General features: G+C 53.8%; 2 protein-coding genes across 8 annotated transcripts in view; both read right to left on the bottom strand.

The window, feature by feature from the left end:
- Positions 1 to 16: 16 nt before the first annotated feature.
- On the bottom strand, positions 17 to 3,454 carry lipf (lipase F, gastric type). Its single transcript, XM_086139489.1, has 11 exons — positions 3,171 to 3,454; positions 2,673 to 2,800; positions 2,217 to 2,328; positions 1,945 to 2,143; positions 1,748 to 1,857; positions 1,525 to 1,661; positions 1,314 to 1,454; positions 1,129 to 1,200; positions 968 to 1,036; positions 754 to 864; positions 17 to 679 (listed from the first exon to the last, which is right to left on the bottom strand). The coding sequence occupies exons 1-11, from the start codon at positions 3,196 to 3,198 to the stop codon at positions 557 to 559; spliced, it is 1,230 nt and encodes a 409-aa protein (XP_085995615.1). The 5' UTR covers positions 3,199 to 3,454; the 3' UTR covers positions 17 to 556.
- A 4,391-nt stretch (positions 3,455 to 7,845) lies between these two features.
- Positions 7,846 to 14,123, bottom strand: part of a1cf (apobec1 complementation factor) — a 7,320-nt gene continuing 1,042 nt past the window's right edge. For 2 of the 7 annotated variants that reach the window (XM_086139479.1, XM_086139480.1), the window contains 12 exons: positions 13,716 to 13,863; positions 13,510 to 13,644; positions 13,291 to 13,421; positions 12,952 to 13,190; positions 12,626 to 12,790; positions 12,390 to 12,487; positions 12,030 to 12,167; positions 11,655 to 11,799; positions 10,364 to 10,605; positions 10,154 to 10,290; positions 9,264 to 9,406; positions 7,846 to 8,856 (listed from right to left, as the gene is read on the bottom strand). In XM_086139479.1, coding sequence (XP_085995605.1) covers positions 8,726 to 8,856; positions 9,264 to 9,406; positions 10,154 to 10,290; positions 10,364 to 10,605; positions 11,655 to 11,799; positions 12,030 to 12,167; positions 12,390 to 12,487; positions 12,626 to 12,790; positions 12,952 to 13,190; positions 13,291 to 13,421; positions 13,510 to 13,644; positions 13,716 to 13,817 — 1,806 coding nt within the window. In that variant the 5' untranslated portion in view covers positions 13,818 to 13,863 and the 3' untranslated portion in view covers positions 7,846 to 8,725. Of the gene's footprint in view, positions 8,857 to 9,253; positions 9,407 to 10,153; positions 10,291 to 10,363; positions 10,606 to 11,654; positions 11,800 to 12,029; positions 12,168 to 12,389; positions 12,488 to 12,625; positions 12,791 to 12,951; positions 13,191 to 13,290; positions 13,422 to 13,509; positions 13,645 to 13,715; positions 13,864 to 14,123 lie in introns of all 7 variants that reach the window. The other 5 variants (XM_086139482.1, XM_086139481.1, XM_086139484.1 and 2 more) reach the window with 5 other exon arrangements.

Below are 14,123 nucleotides of genomic sequence, written 5' to 3'. Positions count from 1 at the left end.
GTGGACAATCCCAAAGTGAGGCTTTGTAGGTTTTTACTTGAATAAAAATCTCAGATTAAAAGGCATTAAAAAGATGAGTGCGTAAGTAGGAGAATCTCCGCCCCCACAGGGGAAGGCTGCTGACTGGACGCTGCTGTTACCATAGCAGACTATCCAGAAAAAATTCAAGATAAAACGACGTTAGCGGGCGAAGGTCACCTCGACCTTTGACCCTGAGTCTGCGTTGAGTGAAAGAGGCATCTGAGGTCTTAATGCTGCTAGCACTAGCGCCAAGCTACACATCATCCATTCAGCATCTGCAAGGTGGAGATATCACAGATTAATTCATTTTGAGTCGTTCCTATGTCTGTTAGCTTAGCACGAAGCGGCCTGGATATTGTGGGTTTCTAGTGGTGGTACTGTAGGACTACAAACATGGGGCTGCTCATGTGACCCGCTGGTTCTCTCAGACACGGAGTGACCCATTAATCGAGAACGTTCAAACTGAAACAGGAAGTAGGAATCCAGCAAACAGGAAGTGATTAAAAATCCAGCTTTCACAAATCCTGAGGTTCTTCTAGTGGTTGTCCTTTAGCAGCTTCAGGATGGAGGGGAACATCAGCTGAGGAGCGTCCATGCCCCAGATGAAGTCCAGATGTTCCCAGTGTTCTATGTGCTGGTGGAACACCAGGTTGGACACCTGCAGGCGGCAGAGAGGGACGGTGAACCCGCGGCTGAGAGCCGGCCCGTGACCTTTGACCCCGGCCCACTGACCTGGGTGAGGAGGACGGCCACGTCTTTGGGGTCGGCCAGCGTGTCCTGCCCCCCCGAGAACAGGGCGGTGGGAACCTTCATGTCCTGGACGTTGTAGGCAGGGGGCGTGGTCTGAGGGCGGCACACAGGAAGTCAGCGGGTGAGTCACTTCTTGTGGGTTCTGTTCCACATACTGATCTCGGCCAATCAGAAGGCCCCTCACTGCCGGCCTCACCTGGTTGTAGTGCTTCATGTTTCCTGACGCGCCAAAGTCAAAGGCCATGAGCTTCCCACTGTGGACCGCCTGCGCGCACGGACACACACACACACAAACACACCTTACTGCAGAGGGTGTACATGTGTGTGAGTGTGTGTGTGTGTGTGTTAGTGTGTTACCTGGGCCCAGTGCACCATGTTCTGCACGGAGGTTCCAGCGGGACAGTGGGTGGTGTAAACCGGGGTCCGAGTCTGAAACACCAGAGGCCTGCTGTCAGTCAGGAGGGGGAGCAGGAAGGGGGAGCAGGAAGGGGAAGCAGGAAGGGGAAGCAGGAAGGGGGAGCAGGAAGGGGGAGCAGACCCACCACGTTGAGGTTGCCCTCGTCGAAGCCGCAGAGCAGGAAGAAGATGTTCTGACAGAGCTTGCTGTGCTCAGAACACACGTGCTCCGCAAACCACTTGATGATGTCGCTCTGGGGCAGGAAGTCCCGCCTCCCAAACAGCTCCTGTCCGTCAGGCCGCAGAGGTCAGCGGGAGGTCCGCAGGAGTCGGCGTGGCGACGGGCGGCTGACTCACCCAGACCACCGGCTCGGGCAGGAATGACAGCTTGGTCATGGCGCTGCTTGTGAACGCCACGGTGGCCACGGGCGCCAGGCCCACGAACAGCTTGATCTTCCTGGCCAGGTCGGGCAACGTGGAGAACGCCATGAAGGCTGGGGGGGGGGGGGAGGTTCCCGTCAGTCAATCTGCCCGTGTGCTTCGAGAACAGATGGAATACTGATCGATCGACTGAGGTCACCGATGGTCGTCCCCTGGGAGTGTCCGATGTAGAAGATCTGCTCCTGACCCGTCACCTTCAGGATGTAGTCCACCACCGCAGGGAGGTCCTTCAGCGCCATCTCGTCATGGCTGCGCACACACACACACGCACCGGCAGGTGAGCGGCGACCTGCAGGTTCACCTCTGACCTCTGACCCCTGGGAATAGCGGTGGCACCTGAAGGCCCAGAAGGCGTCCTGGTCGGGCCGGAGCGAGCGGTGCCTCCTGGACCAGGTGTTCCCCCGGCTGTTCCCAAGCCACACGTCGTAGCCGCCATCTGCTAGCGCGTAGCCCAGGCCGGAGGCGGGGGGGTTGGTGATCCAGTTGCTGCCCGCCGCCAGGAGGCCATGTTGGAGCAGAACTGCAGGTCTGGGCCCTGCAGCGGGCAGCCCGTCAGTATGTGTGTGTGTGTGTGTGTGTGTGTGTGTGTTGTTTTACTCTTTGCTCACCTGCCATCTTTCTGAGTCCAACCGGGATCCGGTTGAGCGTCAGGATGAACCCGTCCTCCGTCTCCACCTGGTGCTCCTCGGCCAGGTAACCCCACCTCCGGATGATCTCTGTCTGCACGTGCAAGGTTAGCTTGTTAATGCTACGAGGCACTTTGGATGATATAAAGCTAATGCTATGTGAGATCTGCCTTCGTTGGCTGCAGGATGTGACGTCAGGCTAATGAGTACTAGCAGGGCTGTGATGCTCCCCTCCTGCTAGCACCCTCCTTGCTAACAGGTGACGGGAAGCTGGTCATTATCCCGTTAATGCTACGTTATTAACCCGTCACTAGCACATCAGTAGCCTAACACCGCTACGACTCTCAATTTACACTGCTATATCTGTAGCCTGGAGCTACTACGTCATTAGTCAGACACTATTACATCATTAGCCTTCTGATGAGCAAACACACTCACGATGTTCATGTCGACTTCAGGGTCCAGGTCCTCCTGCAGGGAACCTCTGGCGGAGGGGGGGAGGAGGAGGTCCACCTGGGGGAGGACGGAGAACCAGGACACACACAGCAGGCACCACTGCATCATGACTACACACACACACACACACACACACACACACACACACACACACACAGATCATTCGGCATGTTATCTTGAAGAGACTCATTGAGGCTGGCGTTCACGTGACCGACCTCGTTACCTAACCGCTGACTAACAATTAGCTTACTGTAAAGTAACTAATAACTAACAATAAAGCAACTGTTAACTAACTGATAACTAACAATAAACTAACTATTCGCGGACTGCCAACATCCGGGTCTCCTGGACCCCGCGGTCGGCGGTCCGGCTCCAGCGGAGCATCCGAGGAACCGGAGGGGAACCGGGCCGGTACCGGAGCGGACTCCTCGCGCGGAGGCAGCGGGTTCCGGGCCGGTTCCCCGGCGGCCGGTGACTCACCTGCGGCGGCTCGGCGGGCTCCGGTCATCTGACCGCTCCGCCGCGCTGCGCTCCGGGGGGGCGGGGCGGGGCGGGGTGACGTCACAGCCACGCCGCCCTCTGATTGGCCAGGCAGCGGAACCGGTCCGTTAATTTTTTTTTTTTTTTCTACCCCTGATCGATATTGGAGTTTTGTGATCGATCACAGGAATCCTGATTGAATCATCGAGGGCCGGAAACCGTTCGAATTCAAAGCTGCTAAACAGGAGTGAGGACGACGTGCCGACCAATTGCGTCCTTTCCGGAAGTGGTCCTCCTCTACCGGAAACAGAGAGGATCCCGAGGATGCACCTTCAAAATAAGAGCCTCCGCCTGAGCGGCTTCTCCGGCCGAGGCTTCTCCGGCCGAGGCTTCTCCGGGAGAGGCTTCTCCGGGAGGGATCTTGTTGCAGTATGCGGACCCATCCAGGTATTTGCTCTGGATCTGCCAGTGAGAAGGTGATGGTTGAGAGTGGAGAAGTATTTCTGTGATGTCCATGAAATCTGAACTCTTATTTTGAAAATCCAACTGCGCAGGAAAGCGGGTCAGTCCCAACCCAGGACCAGAACTGTTTTCTGGACCCTGTACCGGACTCTACCCATACCGCCGAGGCAAAAGAGGCCCACTTCAAAACTATGAACGACATCTACCCATCTAAGGAATTATTGAGGGGACGCTTTAATATTGAAGATAATATTTGTACCATATATTTTTTCTCATGCGAAAAAGTACAGGGCTTTTGGGCTAAAACTCAAAAATGGGTTAAAGATAATTTTCCATCGTCACCAGTTTCCTTCTCAAGAGATGATATAACATTTGGTTTACTTTTAAGCAACAAAAGAGATGAACTATGAGTCAATGTTATTTTAGGCCTGGCCAAGTTCTTCATTCACAAAAACAGAATGCAGAAGTGTTCCCCCAATTTTATGATCTTTATAAACAATCTTGATTTATATAAAAAAATCCTAAAACTTGTGGAAAAATCCAAAAACCAAAAAATATACAGTTTGATGTCTGAGATTTCTTAATGCAGCCTCAGGGCGGAATGCAGCCTCAGGGCGGCACTGGCCCGTGCCTCTCCAAGCCTGCCTTGGGGGGGCACGGAGCAGTGTCTCCCTGTGCCGGTCCCAAGCCCGGATAAATGCAGAGGGTTGCGTCAGGAAGGGCATCCGGCGTAAAACTTTTGCCAAAACCAAATATGCGAGACAACCAAAACTATACCATACCGGATCGGTCGCGGACCGGGTTAACAACGACCGCCATTGGTACTGATGACCTACAGGGTACTAATGGAAATTGGGCTACTGTGGGTCGAAGAACAAGAACAAGAAGAAGAGGAGGAGTGCGTGTTCGGAAGCAGAGAGAGAGGAGGAAGGGAAAGAGTCTGGGACTGAGAGTAGGGACTTTGAATGTTGGGACTATGACAGGAAAAGGTAGAGAGCTGGTCGACATGATGCAGAGAAGGAAGGTGGATATACTGTGTGTCCAGGAGACCAGGTGGAAAGGTAGTAAGGCTAGAAGCTTAGGAGCAGGCTTTAAGTTGTACTATTATGGTACTGACAAGAAGAGAAATGGAGTAGGAGTTATCTTGAAGGAGGAGTTTGTTAGGAAAGTCCTAGAGGTGAAAAGAATGTCAGATAGACTTATGAGTCTGAAACTGGAAATCGAAGGTGTGATGCTCAATGTTGTTAGTGGCTATGCCCCGCAGGTGGGATGTGAATCTGAAGAGAAGGAGAAGTTCTGGAATGAGTTAGATGAAGTGATGCAGAATATTCCCAGAAATGAGAGAGTGGTCATTGGTGCAGACTTCAATGGACATGTTGGTGAAGGCAATAGAGGGGATGAAGAAGTGATGGGCAGATTTGGTATCAAGGATAGGAATGCAGAGGGACAGATGGTGGTAGATTTTGCAAAAAGGATGGAAATGGCTGTAGTGAACACCTTTTTCCAGAAAAAACAGGAACATAGGGTAACTTATAAGAGCGGAGGTAGGAGCACGCAGGTAGACTACATCTTGTATAGACGGGGTAACCTGAAAGAGATTAGTGACTGCAAAGTAGTTGTAGGTGAGAGTGTAGCCAGACAGCATAGGATGGTGGTTTGTAGGATGACTCTGGTGACAAGGAAGATGAAGAGGACAAAGGCAGAGCAGAGGACAAAATGGTGGAAGCTGAAAAGGGAGGAGTGTTGCATGGTTTTCAGGGAGGAGTTGAGAAAGGGTCTGGGTGGTCAGGGTGAGCTTCCAGATGATTGGACAACTACAGCTAGTGTTATCAGGGAGACAGGTAAAAGAGTACTTGGTGTGTCATCTGGAAGGAAAGTAGATAAGGAGACTTGGTGGTGGAATGAGGAAGTGCAGGAGTGTATACAGAGAAAGCGGTTAGCGAAGAAGAAGTGGGATACTGAGAGGACTGAAGAGAACAGACAGGAGTTCAGGGAGGTGCGGCGAAAGGTAAAGATAGAGGTAGCAAAGGCAAAACAAAGGGCTTATGATGACTTGTATGCTCGGTTGGATAGTAAGGAGGGTGAGAATGATCTATACAGGTTGGCGAGACAGAGAGATAAAGATGCAAAGGATGTACAACAGGTCCGGGTGATAAAGGACAGAGAGGGAAATGTATTGACAGATGCTAGAAGAGTGATGGGAAGATGGAAAGAGTACTTTGAAGAACTGATGAATGTGGAAAATGAAAGAGAGGCAAGGGTAGAAGAGGTGACTATTGTAGACCACAAAGTAGCAAAAATTAGTAAAAGTGAAGTGAGGAAGGCATTGAAGAGGATGAAGAGTGGAAAAGCAGTTGGTCCTGATGATATACCTGTGGAGGTGTGGAAGTGTCTAGGAGAGGCAGCGGTAGATTTTCTGACTAGATTATTCAACAGGATCTTAGAGAGTGAGAAGATGCCTGAAGAATGGAGACAAAGTGTGATGGTGCCTATTTTTAAGAATAAAGGGGATGTGCAGAATTGTGGCAACTACAGAGGGATAAAGTTGATGAGCCATACAATGAAGTTATGGGAAAGAGTAGTGGAAACTAGACTGAGAGCAGAAGTCAGCATTTGTGAACAGCAGTATGGCTTCATGCCTAGGAAGAGTACTACAGATGCAGTATTTGCGTTGAGAATGCTAATAGAAAAGTACAGAGAAGGCCAGAGGGAGTTGCACTGCGTTTTTGTAGACCTAGAAAAAGCATATGACAGGGTGCCAAGAGAGGAGCTCTGGTATTGTATGAGGAAGTCTGGAGTGGCAGAGAAGTATGTTGGACTGGTGCAGGACATGTATGCTAGCTGTGAGACACTGGTACGGTGTGCTGTAGGGGTAACAGAGAAGTTCAAGGTGGAGGTGGGACTCCATCAGGGATCAGCACTGAGCCCCTTCTTGTTCGCAATGGTGATGGATAGGCTGACAGATGAGGTTAGACAGGAATCCCCATGGACCATGATGTTTGCGGATGACATTGTGATCTGTAGTGAGAGCAGACAACAGGTAGAGGAAAATCTAGAGAGGTGGAGGTATGCTCTGGAAAGGAGAGGAATGAAAGTTAGTCGCAGCAAGACAGAATATATGTGTGTGAATGAGAGGAACTCGGGTGGAGCGGTGAGGCTACAGGGAATGGAGATCAAGAAGCTGGAGGATTTCAGGTACTTAGGGTCAACAGTCCAGAGCAACGGAGAGTGCGGAAAAGAGGTGAAGAGACGGGTCCAAGCAGGTTGGAATGGGTGGAGAAAAGTGTCAGGGGTACTATGTGATAGAAGACTATCGGCCAGAATAAAAGGAAAGGTGTACAAGACAGTGGTGAGACCAGCGATGATGTATGGACTAGAAACTGTTACAATGACCAAAAGACAGCAGGCAGAACTAGAGGTTGCAGAGATGAAGATGTTGAGGTTCTCTTTGGGAGTGACCAGGATGGATAGGATCAGGAATGAATCTATCAGAGGGACGGCACATGTTCGATGTTTTGGAGAGAAGGTCAGAGAAGCCAGACTGAGATGGTTCGGTCATGTACAGAGAAGAGATAGTGAATATATTGGTAGACGGATGCTGGAATTGGAGCTGCCAGGCAAGAGGTCTCGAGGAAGACCAAAGAGAAGATTTATGGACGTAGTGAGAGAGGATATGAAAGTAGCTGGTGTGAGAGAGGAAGATACAGAGAATAGGGTTAGATGGAGAAAGTTGACTCGCTGTGGCGACCCCTAACGGGAAAAGCCGAAAGAAGAAGAAGAAGATGTCTGAGATTTCTTGTGAACCACCAAGTTAAATACATGTTATATTCCCCGTGCAAGTTTTTTTCTCTCTTTAATTTTATTTGTCTATCTATTTATTTAATTATTTTCTTTTACTTCCTTTTTCGTCTAGCATGATAAATTTCTCACAAACCGTTAACACCATTAACTTCTGATTACATATGTCCTTTGCTTCCTCATCCCTGGTTGTTTCATTGACATTCAGTTCTAACTTGCCATGTTTACTTGTACATTTGTATATTAGTTTGTACTATTTATGAAAAAAAAAAAAAAAATTCCACACCCGGTTCACAAGTAAGTGTCGGGTGACCGCCGGAGCACCTTCCTGCCCCCCACCGATCATTGATCCTGGGGGATCGGGTATTGATTCCCGCCGGAGGCGAGCTCTGGAAAGAAACCCACCAAGAAGAGACGCTGTTTTCATCTTTTATTTCCAGAAGATTTTCAATCATCAGACATAGTCCATCGTTCGATCCACCGATCGAGCGGCTCCGCCCGGATCACCGATCACAGATTATTGCTTATTGATCACCGTGTCGTAGAAAAGGTCTGGTTCTTATAAAAATAACTCTTTAATACTGTCTCTGTCAGCTGCGTCACCGACACCGCAGGCTTCAACACATGGTTCTACATCTAGAAAGGGGGCCGCAGGTCCGGGTCCGGGTCTCGGGCCGGGACGTGGACCCGCAGCTGCTCAGAGCCACAGAATACTGAAACAGGAAGTGACATCACAACTGGGAAGAGCTCCAGGAAAGGGCAGGGTTTTATACAAGGTAAGAAAAGAACGATCCTGGCAACTACGGGACCGAGATCAGGTCAATGATCAGACCCGGGGGCCAGGTTCAGGTCCAGGACCAGGATCTGGACAATATTCAAATTTTTTGGAAAGAAAAAAAAAACAAATTTAAAAAAAGTTAAATGAGCTGGAACTTCCTTTATCGAATTACCGTGTATGTTTAGAGTATCTGTAGTATTTAGGCGTTTTCCCCCGAAGTACTTCTGTTTCGACTGGGGAAGGGCAGCATGTGTGTGTGTGTGTGTGTGTGTGTGTGTGTGTGTGTGTGTGTGTTAGCAAAGTGATCAGCACAGATTGGAATTGATGGGCGGCAGCAGCGTGTTGGGGGCAGGGCTGTGGTGTCAAGTCCTGATGGGCCAATCAGGTTCCACCAGGCTCAGACCCGTCGACCAATGATCATTGAAAACCTTCTTTGAAAATCAAAACCTGTCAAACGGAGGGAGGATCTGGAGTGCCGCCGCCGCCACCGCCGCCGCCGCCGCCAACACCACACTCACTAGAAGACACCGTAGCCGTCGGAGTGGCGCGTTGCCATGGCGAAGGCCGGGTAGCCCTCGTAGCCGGTGTAGGCCAGGTCCTTCAGCTGGGAGGCGACGGCGGTCGGCGCCGGGCTGGCCAGGGCGTAACCTGCACACAGACGCTCAGCGTTAGCGGCCGCCTCGGGGCTCGGCCTGCGCACGCCGTAAATACCGGTCATGTGACGCACTTTCACGCCGTTTTAATGTTTCTGCTAATTCTGCTAATCGCTAACTGGAATAACAAGAACACATGTAGCGGTTAGCATGGCGTCAGGAGGAGCTAGCAGGCTGAAGCTAGCAGGCACAGCCCGCCTCACCCAGGAGTACCTGCACTCACAAGTGCTTTCATTCAGAGGTACTTTCACAAGCCTTTTTTAACTAACTTTCTCATTAATGTTCCCAGCAGCAGGTCACATGATGGCAAATGATGGCATGTCAGTGTGTGTGTGTGTGTGTGTGTGTGTGTGTGTGTGGTGTCAGCGGTGGTGGCATCAGTGGTTACGGACCTTCACATACCTGGGAAGCCGACAGCAGCGACCGCGGTGGCGGAAGCGTCGGCACCCTCTGCCTGCAGGCCGAGTGTGTGCAGCGTGTGCTCGGCTGCGTGCACTTTAGCTTCCTCCACGGCGGTGCACAGCTTAGCGGGGGTGAACGGGTGACTGCGGACACACACAGGCCGTCAGGTCAGACCGCCGCCACAGGGGGCAGCAGAGGCCCACCGGAAACACTGTCTCGAAGCCGTCCACACCGCTAACTTAGCTTAGTTTGTGGCAGGAAGTAGGATTTCTGAGCTGTGGTAGTACTCAGGTAATGGGGTACTGCATGCAAGTACTATTTTGTGCTGTAGTAGTTCTCACATGTTGGGGTACTGTGTGGTAGTACTCAGGTGTTGGGGTACTGTGTTGTACTTAGTATTTCTGTGCTGTAGTAGTACTCAGGTGTTGGGGTACTGCGTGGCAGTTAGTATTTCTGTGCTGCAGTAGTTCTCACATGTTGGGGTACTGCATTGTAGTTAGTATGTCTGTGCTGTAGTAGTACTCAGGTGTTGGGGTACTGCGTGGCAGTTAGTATGTCTGTGCTGTAGTAGTACTCACGTGTTGGGGTACTGCGTGGCAGTTAGTATGTCTGTGCTGTAGTAGTACTCAGGTGTTGGGATACTGCATGGTAGTTAGTATTTCTGTGCTGTAATAGTACTCATGTGATGGGGTACTGCGTGGCAGTTAGTATGTCTGTGCTGTAGTAGTACTCACGTGTTGGGGTACTGCGTGGCAGTTAGTATGTCTGTGCTGTAATAGTACTCATGTGTTGGGGTACTGCGTGGCAGTTAGTATGTCTGTGCTGTAGTAGTACTCACGTGTTGGGGTACTGCGTGGCAGTTAGTATGTCTGTGCTGTAGTAGTACTCACGTGTTGGGGTACTGCGTGGCGAGGGCGGGGATGGTGATCTTGTAGAGGAAGAGCTGCCTCTGGTCGGGCCCGATGGCCGAGTGCAGCTGGTAGATGGGGTGACCCCAGTTGTTCTTCTGACACAACTCGTCCAGGACCTTCAGACACGGAGCCACGGCATGAAGACCACCTCTCCTACCCGCCTTCCCGTCTGGTCGGGAGGCGCCTCACCTGCGTGGCCGGCTTGACGGCGGCGGCCTTCAGGCTCATGGCGGCCGGGGTCATGGGGGTCAGCTCCATGCCGGGCAGTAGGTCATACAGCTTGTCCTCCGCCGCCTTGTCCGCCTTCAGGCCGTGGAAGGCTCCGCCTCCGCCGCGGCCCACGGCTCCGCCCCCGGCAGCGTAGGCCAGGTAGCCCCGCCCACCCAGCCCCCGCACCCCCGCTGCCCCTACAGGTACAGTCATGTAAATTTCTACAGGAAACCGAAAAGGCAGTGAAATCAATCAAATCACTGGAAATCACCTGGGAGATAGAATCACACAGACACACAAGCATTCCGTTGCCGTGGTAACAAAGGCCGCTTGTCCGGTGGCGGTAGCCACGTCAACGCCTCTCGGCCACTCCTGATTCGATGGATCAAATCTGATTCTGGCTGGGCAGCATTCATAGAAATCACGCCGGAATGTTCTTCCTCTGATTGGATAAAGGACTTCCTGTCATCACAAGCGGCAGCGGCGCCGAGGGCGGCCATGTTCGCGGCCCCGGAGCGACGCGCTCCAAGGCTCGAAGGGTTGGAGGCGTCTCTGACGTTTAAATAGCTTCATTCGGGACATTCTTCGCAGTAAGATAGCTAACCGCCTGCTAGCTAGCCGGGCCCGAGCTACGGGACAGTTACATCGTCTGTTGTTCAGAACATCTGGACCACAGCCAATGGGCCGATGGACTATTAGCGGACTACCAGACATTGAGTGCCCAGTTAGCGTTGGCCTGTGATGAAACATAATGTTTGCGACACGATAGTTATCAATAAATGGAATGTGAGGTTTACAGTTCCTCGCGGAGCCCAAACGCACCATAAGGACCAGCTGGGCTAACTAGCTTGTAGCTCCTGTGTCTCCGGGGTTCTCATCAGATTTTAGAGAGGATGAGTCGTTTGTAAACGACCGTCAGGCTAATTAGCAGGGGATGCTAGCCGCTGCTCTTCCTGGCTTAACCTAAGGGAACGTCTTGTAAGCAGTTTGGGGGCGGGGCTTACAGAAGGTCAATCAATGGTGGCCGGTGTGAGCGTTTAGCGTTTAGCGTTTGATTTGACAGTTTGTTCTCAAACTCATACAGGAAGTCGCGCTTTTTCTCGTGCAGCGCCGAACTTTGACCCCTGAAAGAGACGTTTGTGTCCCTCCAGGGCGCCCGCAGCTCAGATTTTTGTAGCCGCCATCTTTGATTCGGGGCTCAGAGCCGGTTCCTGTGTGAGAGAGAACCTTCCTCGCGTCGCCACGTTGATATTTCATCGGGACGTCTCACCTCTGACGGACGGCGTCCGAATCAGACCTCGACCCCCGACGTGACCTTTGGCTGCCGGGAACCGGAACTGACCCGGTACGGCGGCGTAGGCCTGGGGGGCGTAGAACACCGGCGCCCCCAGGTACGCCACCGAGGGGTCGTACACCTGGAGGGGGAGGAGCAGAGTGTGAGGCCTCTTCTGTCCACTGGGCGGGGTCTCCTCCGGTCCGCCCGCCGCTCGCCGACCGATAACGCCCCATCTGGACCCCCGCCGTGCTCGAACCCCCAACTACCCCTGGGCCGCCGGCGGTTCAGGGACCCCACCGACCAGCACCTCAGCCCTCCTGCTCCTCCCTCGCTCCCCCACCCGCCCCTGGGGGGGCGATGGGCCCTCACCTGTCCCAAGGGGTAGGCGCTGTAGTCGGCCTGCAGCAGGGAGCTGCCCCGCCCCCCGGTGCCGCGGGTGTAGCGGACGTAGCTGTCTTTGTCCACCGGCTTGGCGAGCGTCACCTCGATGGGAGAGCCGTCGAGAACCTGCAGAAAAGCAGCATCTTGAAGATCTGCCGCTGGGAATCACCTTCTACGCTGACGATACCGTCGTCTACGTGACAAACATCCAGAGCGATTGTTCCGTCTGGAACCCGGAGAAGCTCAAACCGAGACCTCCTGGTCTGTCCGGATCAGGTGCTAAGCCCTGGACAGGACAGGAGGTACGGGCCGGGTCTTTCTCCAGTCAGACGGCCGGCAGCGGCTGACCTTCCCGTTGAGCGCCGTCATGGCGTTGAGGGCGTCGTCTCTCTGAGCGAAGTGGACGAAAGCGTAATCTCTGATCTTCTTCACGCGCTCCACCGCACCTGCAACGCAGAACCCATTTTCCGTCACCACATCTGGACCAGAACCCGAGTCCGGACCTCCAGGGTTCACCGGTACCGAACAGCGGTTGTCCTCAGGTGATCTGTGTACCGATCGGGTTCCTTCCGGTCCCGGATCACCTGGTTTGATGCTGTTGAACTCCTTCTCGATGGCCTCCTCGCTGGTCTGGAGCATCAGGTTCCTGACGTACAGGATCTTGACGGTGGCCATGGTGTCCTCGTCCACCTCCACCTCAGGCTCCGCCCAGTCCACGGCGATGGCGTGTCCCCACAGCTGGATGCGTCCTGAGGAGGAGTACATGCGGCATCTCACCACGGTTCCTGGCCGCCGTCCTTCTCGACCTCGTCCTCAGGCCGGCCCGGCGTCTGATCGCCGCCGAGGTGCTCGTCACGTCCCTCACCAGTGGACACGTGCGGTGACGTGGCCACGGTCTCGCCGGCAGTACCTGGCAGCAGCTTGCGGCGAGCCATGGCGGCGGCGCGGTGACTCTCGTACTCCACGAAGGCGAAGCCGCGGTTCTTGGACTTGTCTGCGGCGCTGGGGTACACGATGACGTCCACCACGCCGTCCGTCACCTTCCTCACCTCCGCCAGGATCTCCTCCCTCTTCTTGGTCTTCGGGATGCCGCCCACAAACAGCCGGCAGTTGTCCACGCTGGCGCAGACGCCCAGCAGGCGGCCGCTCCTGGGGGGCGTGGGGGGGGGGGGGGGGGGGGGGGGGGGGGGCACGGCGTCAGAGGGGGGAGGGGCGGCGCGAGGTCAAAACGGAGGAGGTCAAAGGTCACCTGATCTCGTAGTTGTTGAGCTGCTTCATGGCGGCTCTGGCCTCCTGCTTGGTGCAGAAGGTGACGAAGGCGTAGCCGCGGTTGTTGCCGTTGAAGTCCATCATCATCCGGACCTCGTAGATCTTCCCGAACTGCGGGGACGAGCGGCGTGCTAGCGTTAGCGCCGCGTCTTTCGGAATAAAAGCCTCCGGCGTGGAAATACGGCATTCTGTGTAGAACCTTCTCACAGAGCGGCACCAGCTCGTCCTCGAAGAGGTCCCGCGGCAGCTTCCCCACGAAGATCTCGCTGCCCCGCTCCGGCGGCGGGCCGTCCCAGCCCGGGGGGGGGCCGCCGTACCGCCGCTGCCCGTTTTCCTGTGAACGCACGGCGGCGGCGTGAGCACCGGGTCGGCGCCGGCCGGCTCGGCTCGGCTCGGCTGCTCCACCTGCTTCAGCTGGTATCCGGTGCGTTGCATCAGCGCCCGAAGCCCCGCCTCCTTCTGCGTCCCCGTCAGGCCGTCCCCCCCCGCCTTCTGATTGGATTCCATTGGGTGTGATTGACAGTTTGTGAATCAAGGAAATTAGCGGTGCTCTCTGCGCAACGAGAGACAGACATTTACTGCGAGGCCGGGGTTACCTGCGACAGGAAGTGGGCCGGCTCGCCGCTTCCTGTCCGCTACTTCAGCCCGCCAGCGGCTATACTTTCATGCCCAGATCGCAAAGCAAATGAAATCACGTTTCGGTCGGCGAGAGTCAAAATAAGACAAAGCGTTCAAAATAAAAGCCGGACGAAAACATCGGGTTTGACGGTTCAAAATAAAAGCCCGAGTTTTAAAGGCTTCGGGTTCCAGGCT

Source organism: Fistularia commersonii, chromosome 32 (assembly GCF_037954325.1).
Source record: "Fistularia commersonii isolate RoL2024-O1a breed Wild chromosome 32, RoL_Fcom_v1.0, whole genome shotgun sequence".
In the NCBI taxonomy this organism is placed as follows: domain Eukaryota; kingdom Metazoa; phylum Chordata; class Actinopteri; order Syngnathiformes; family Fistulariidae; genus Fistularia; species Fistularia commersonii.
Note: the sequence above shows the minus strand (reverse complement) of the source record. Positions and strands in the feature narration are given on the sequence as shown.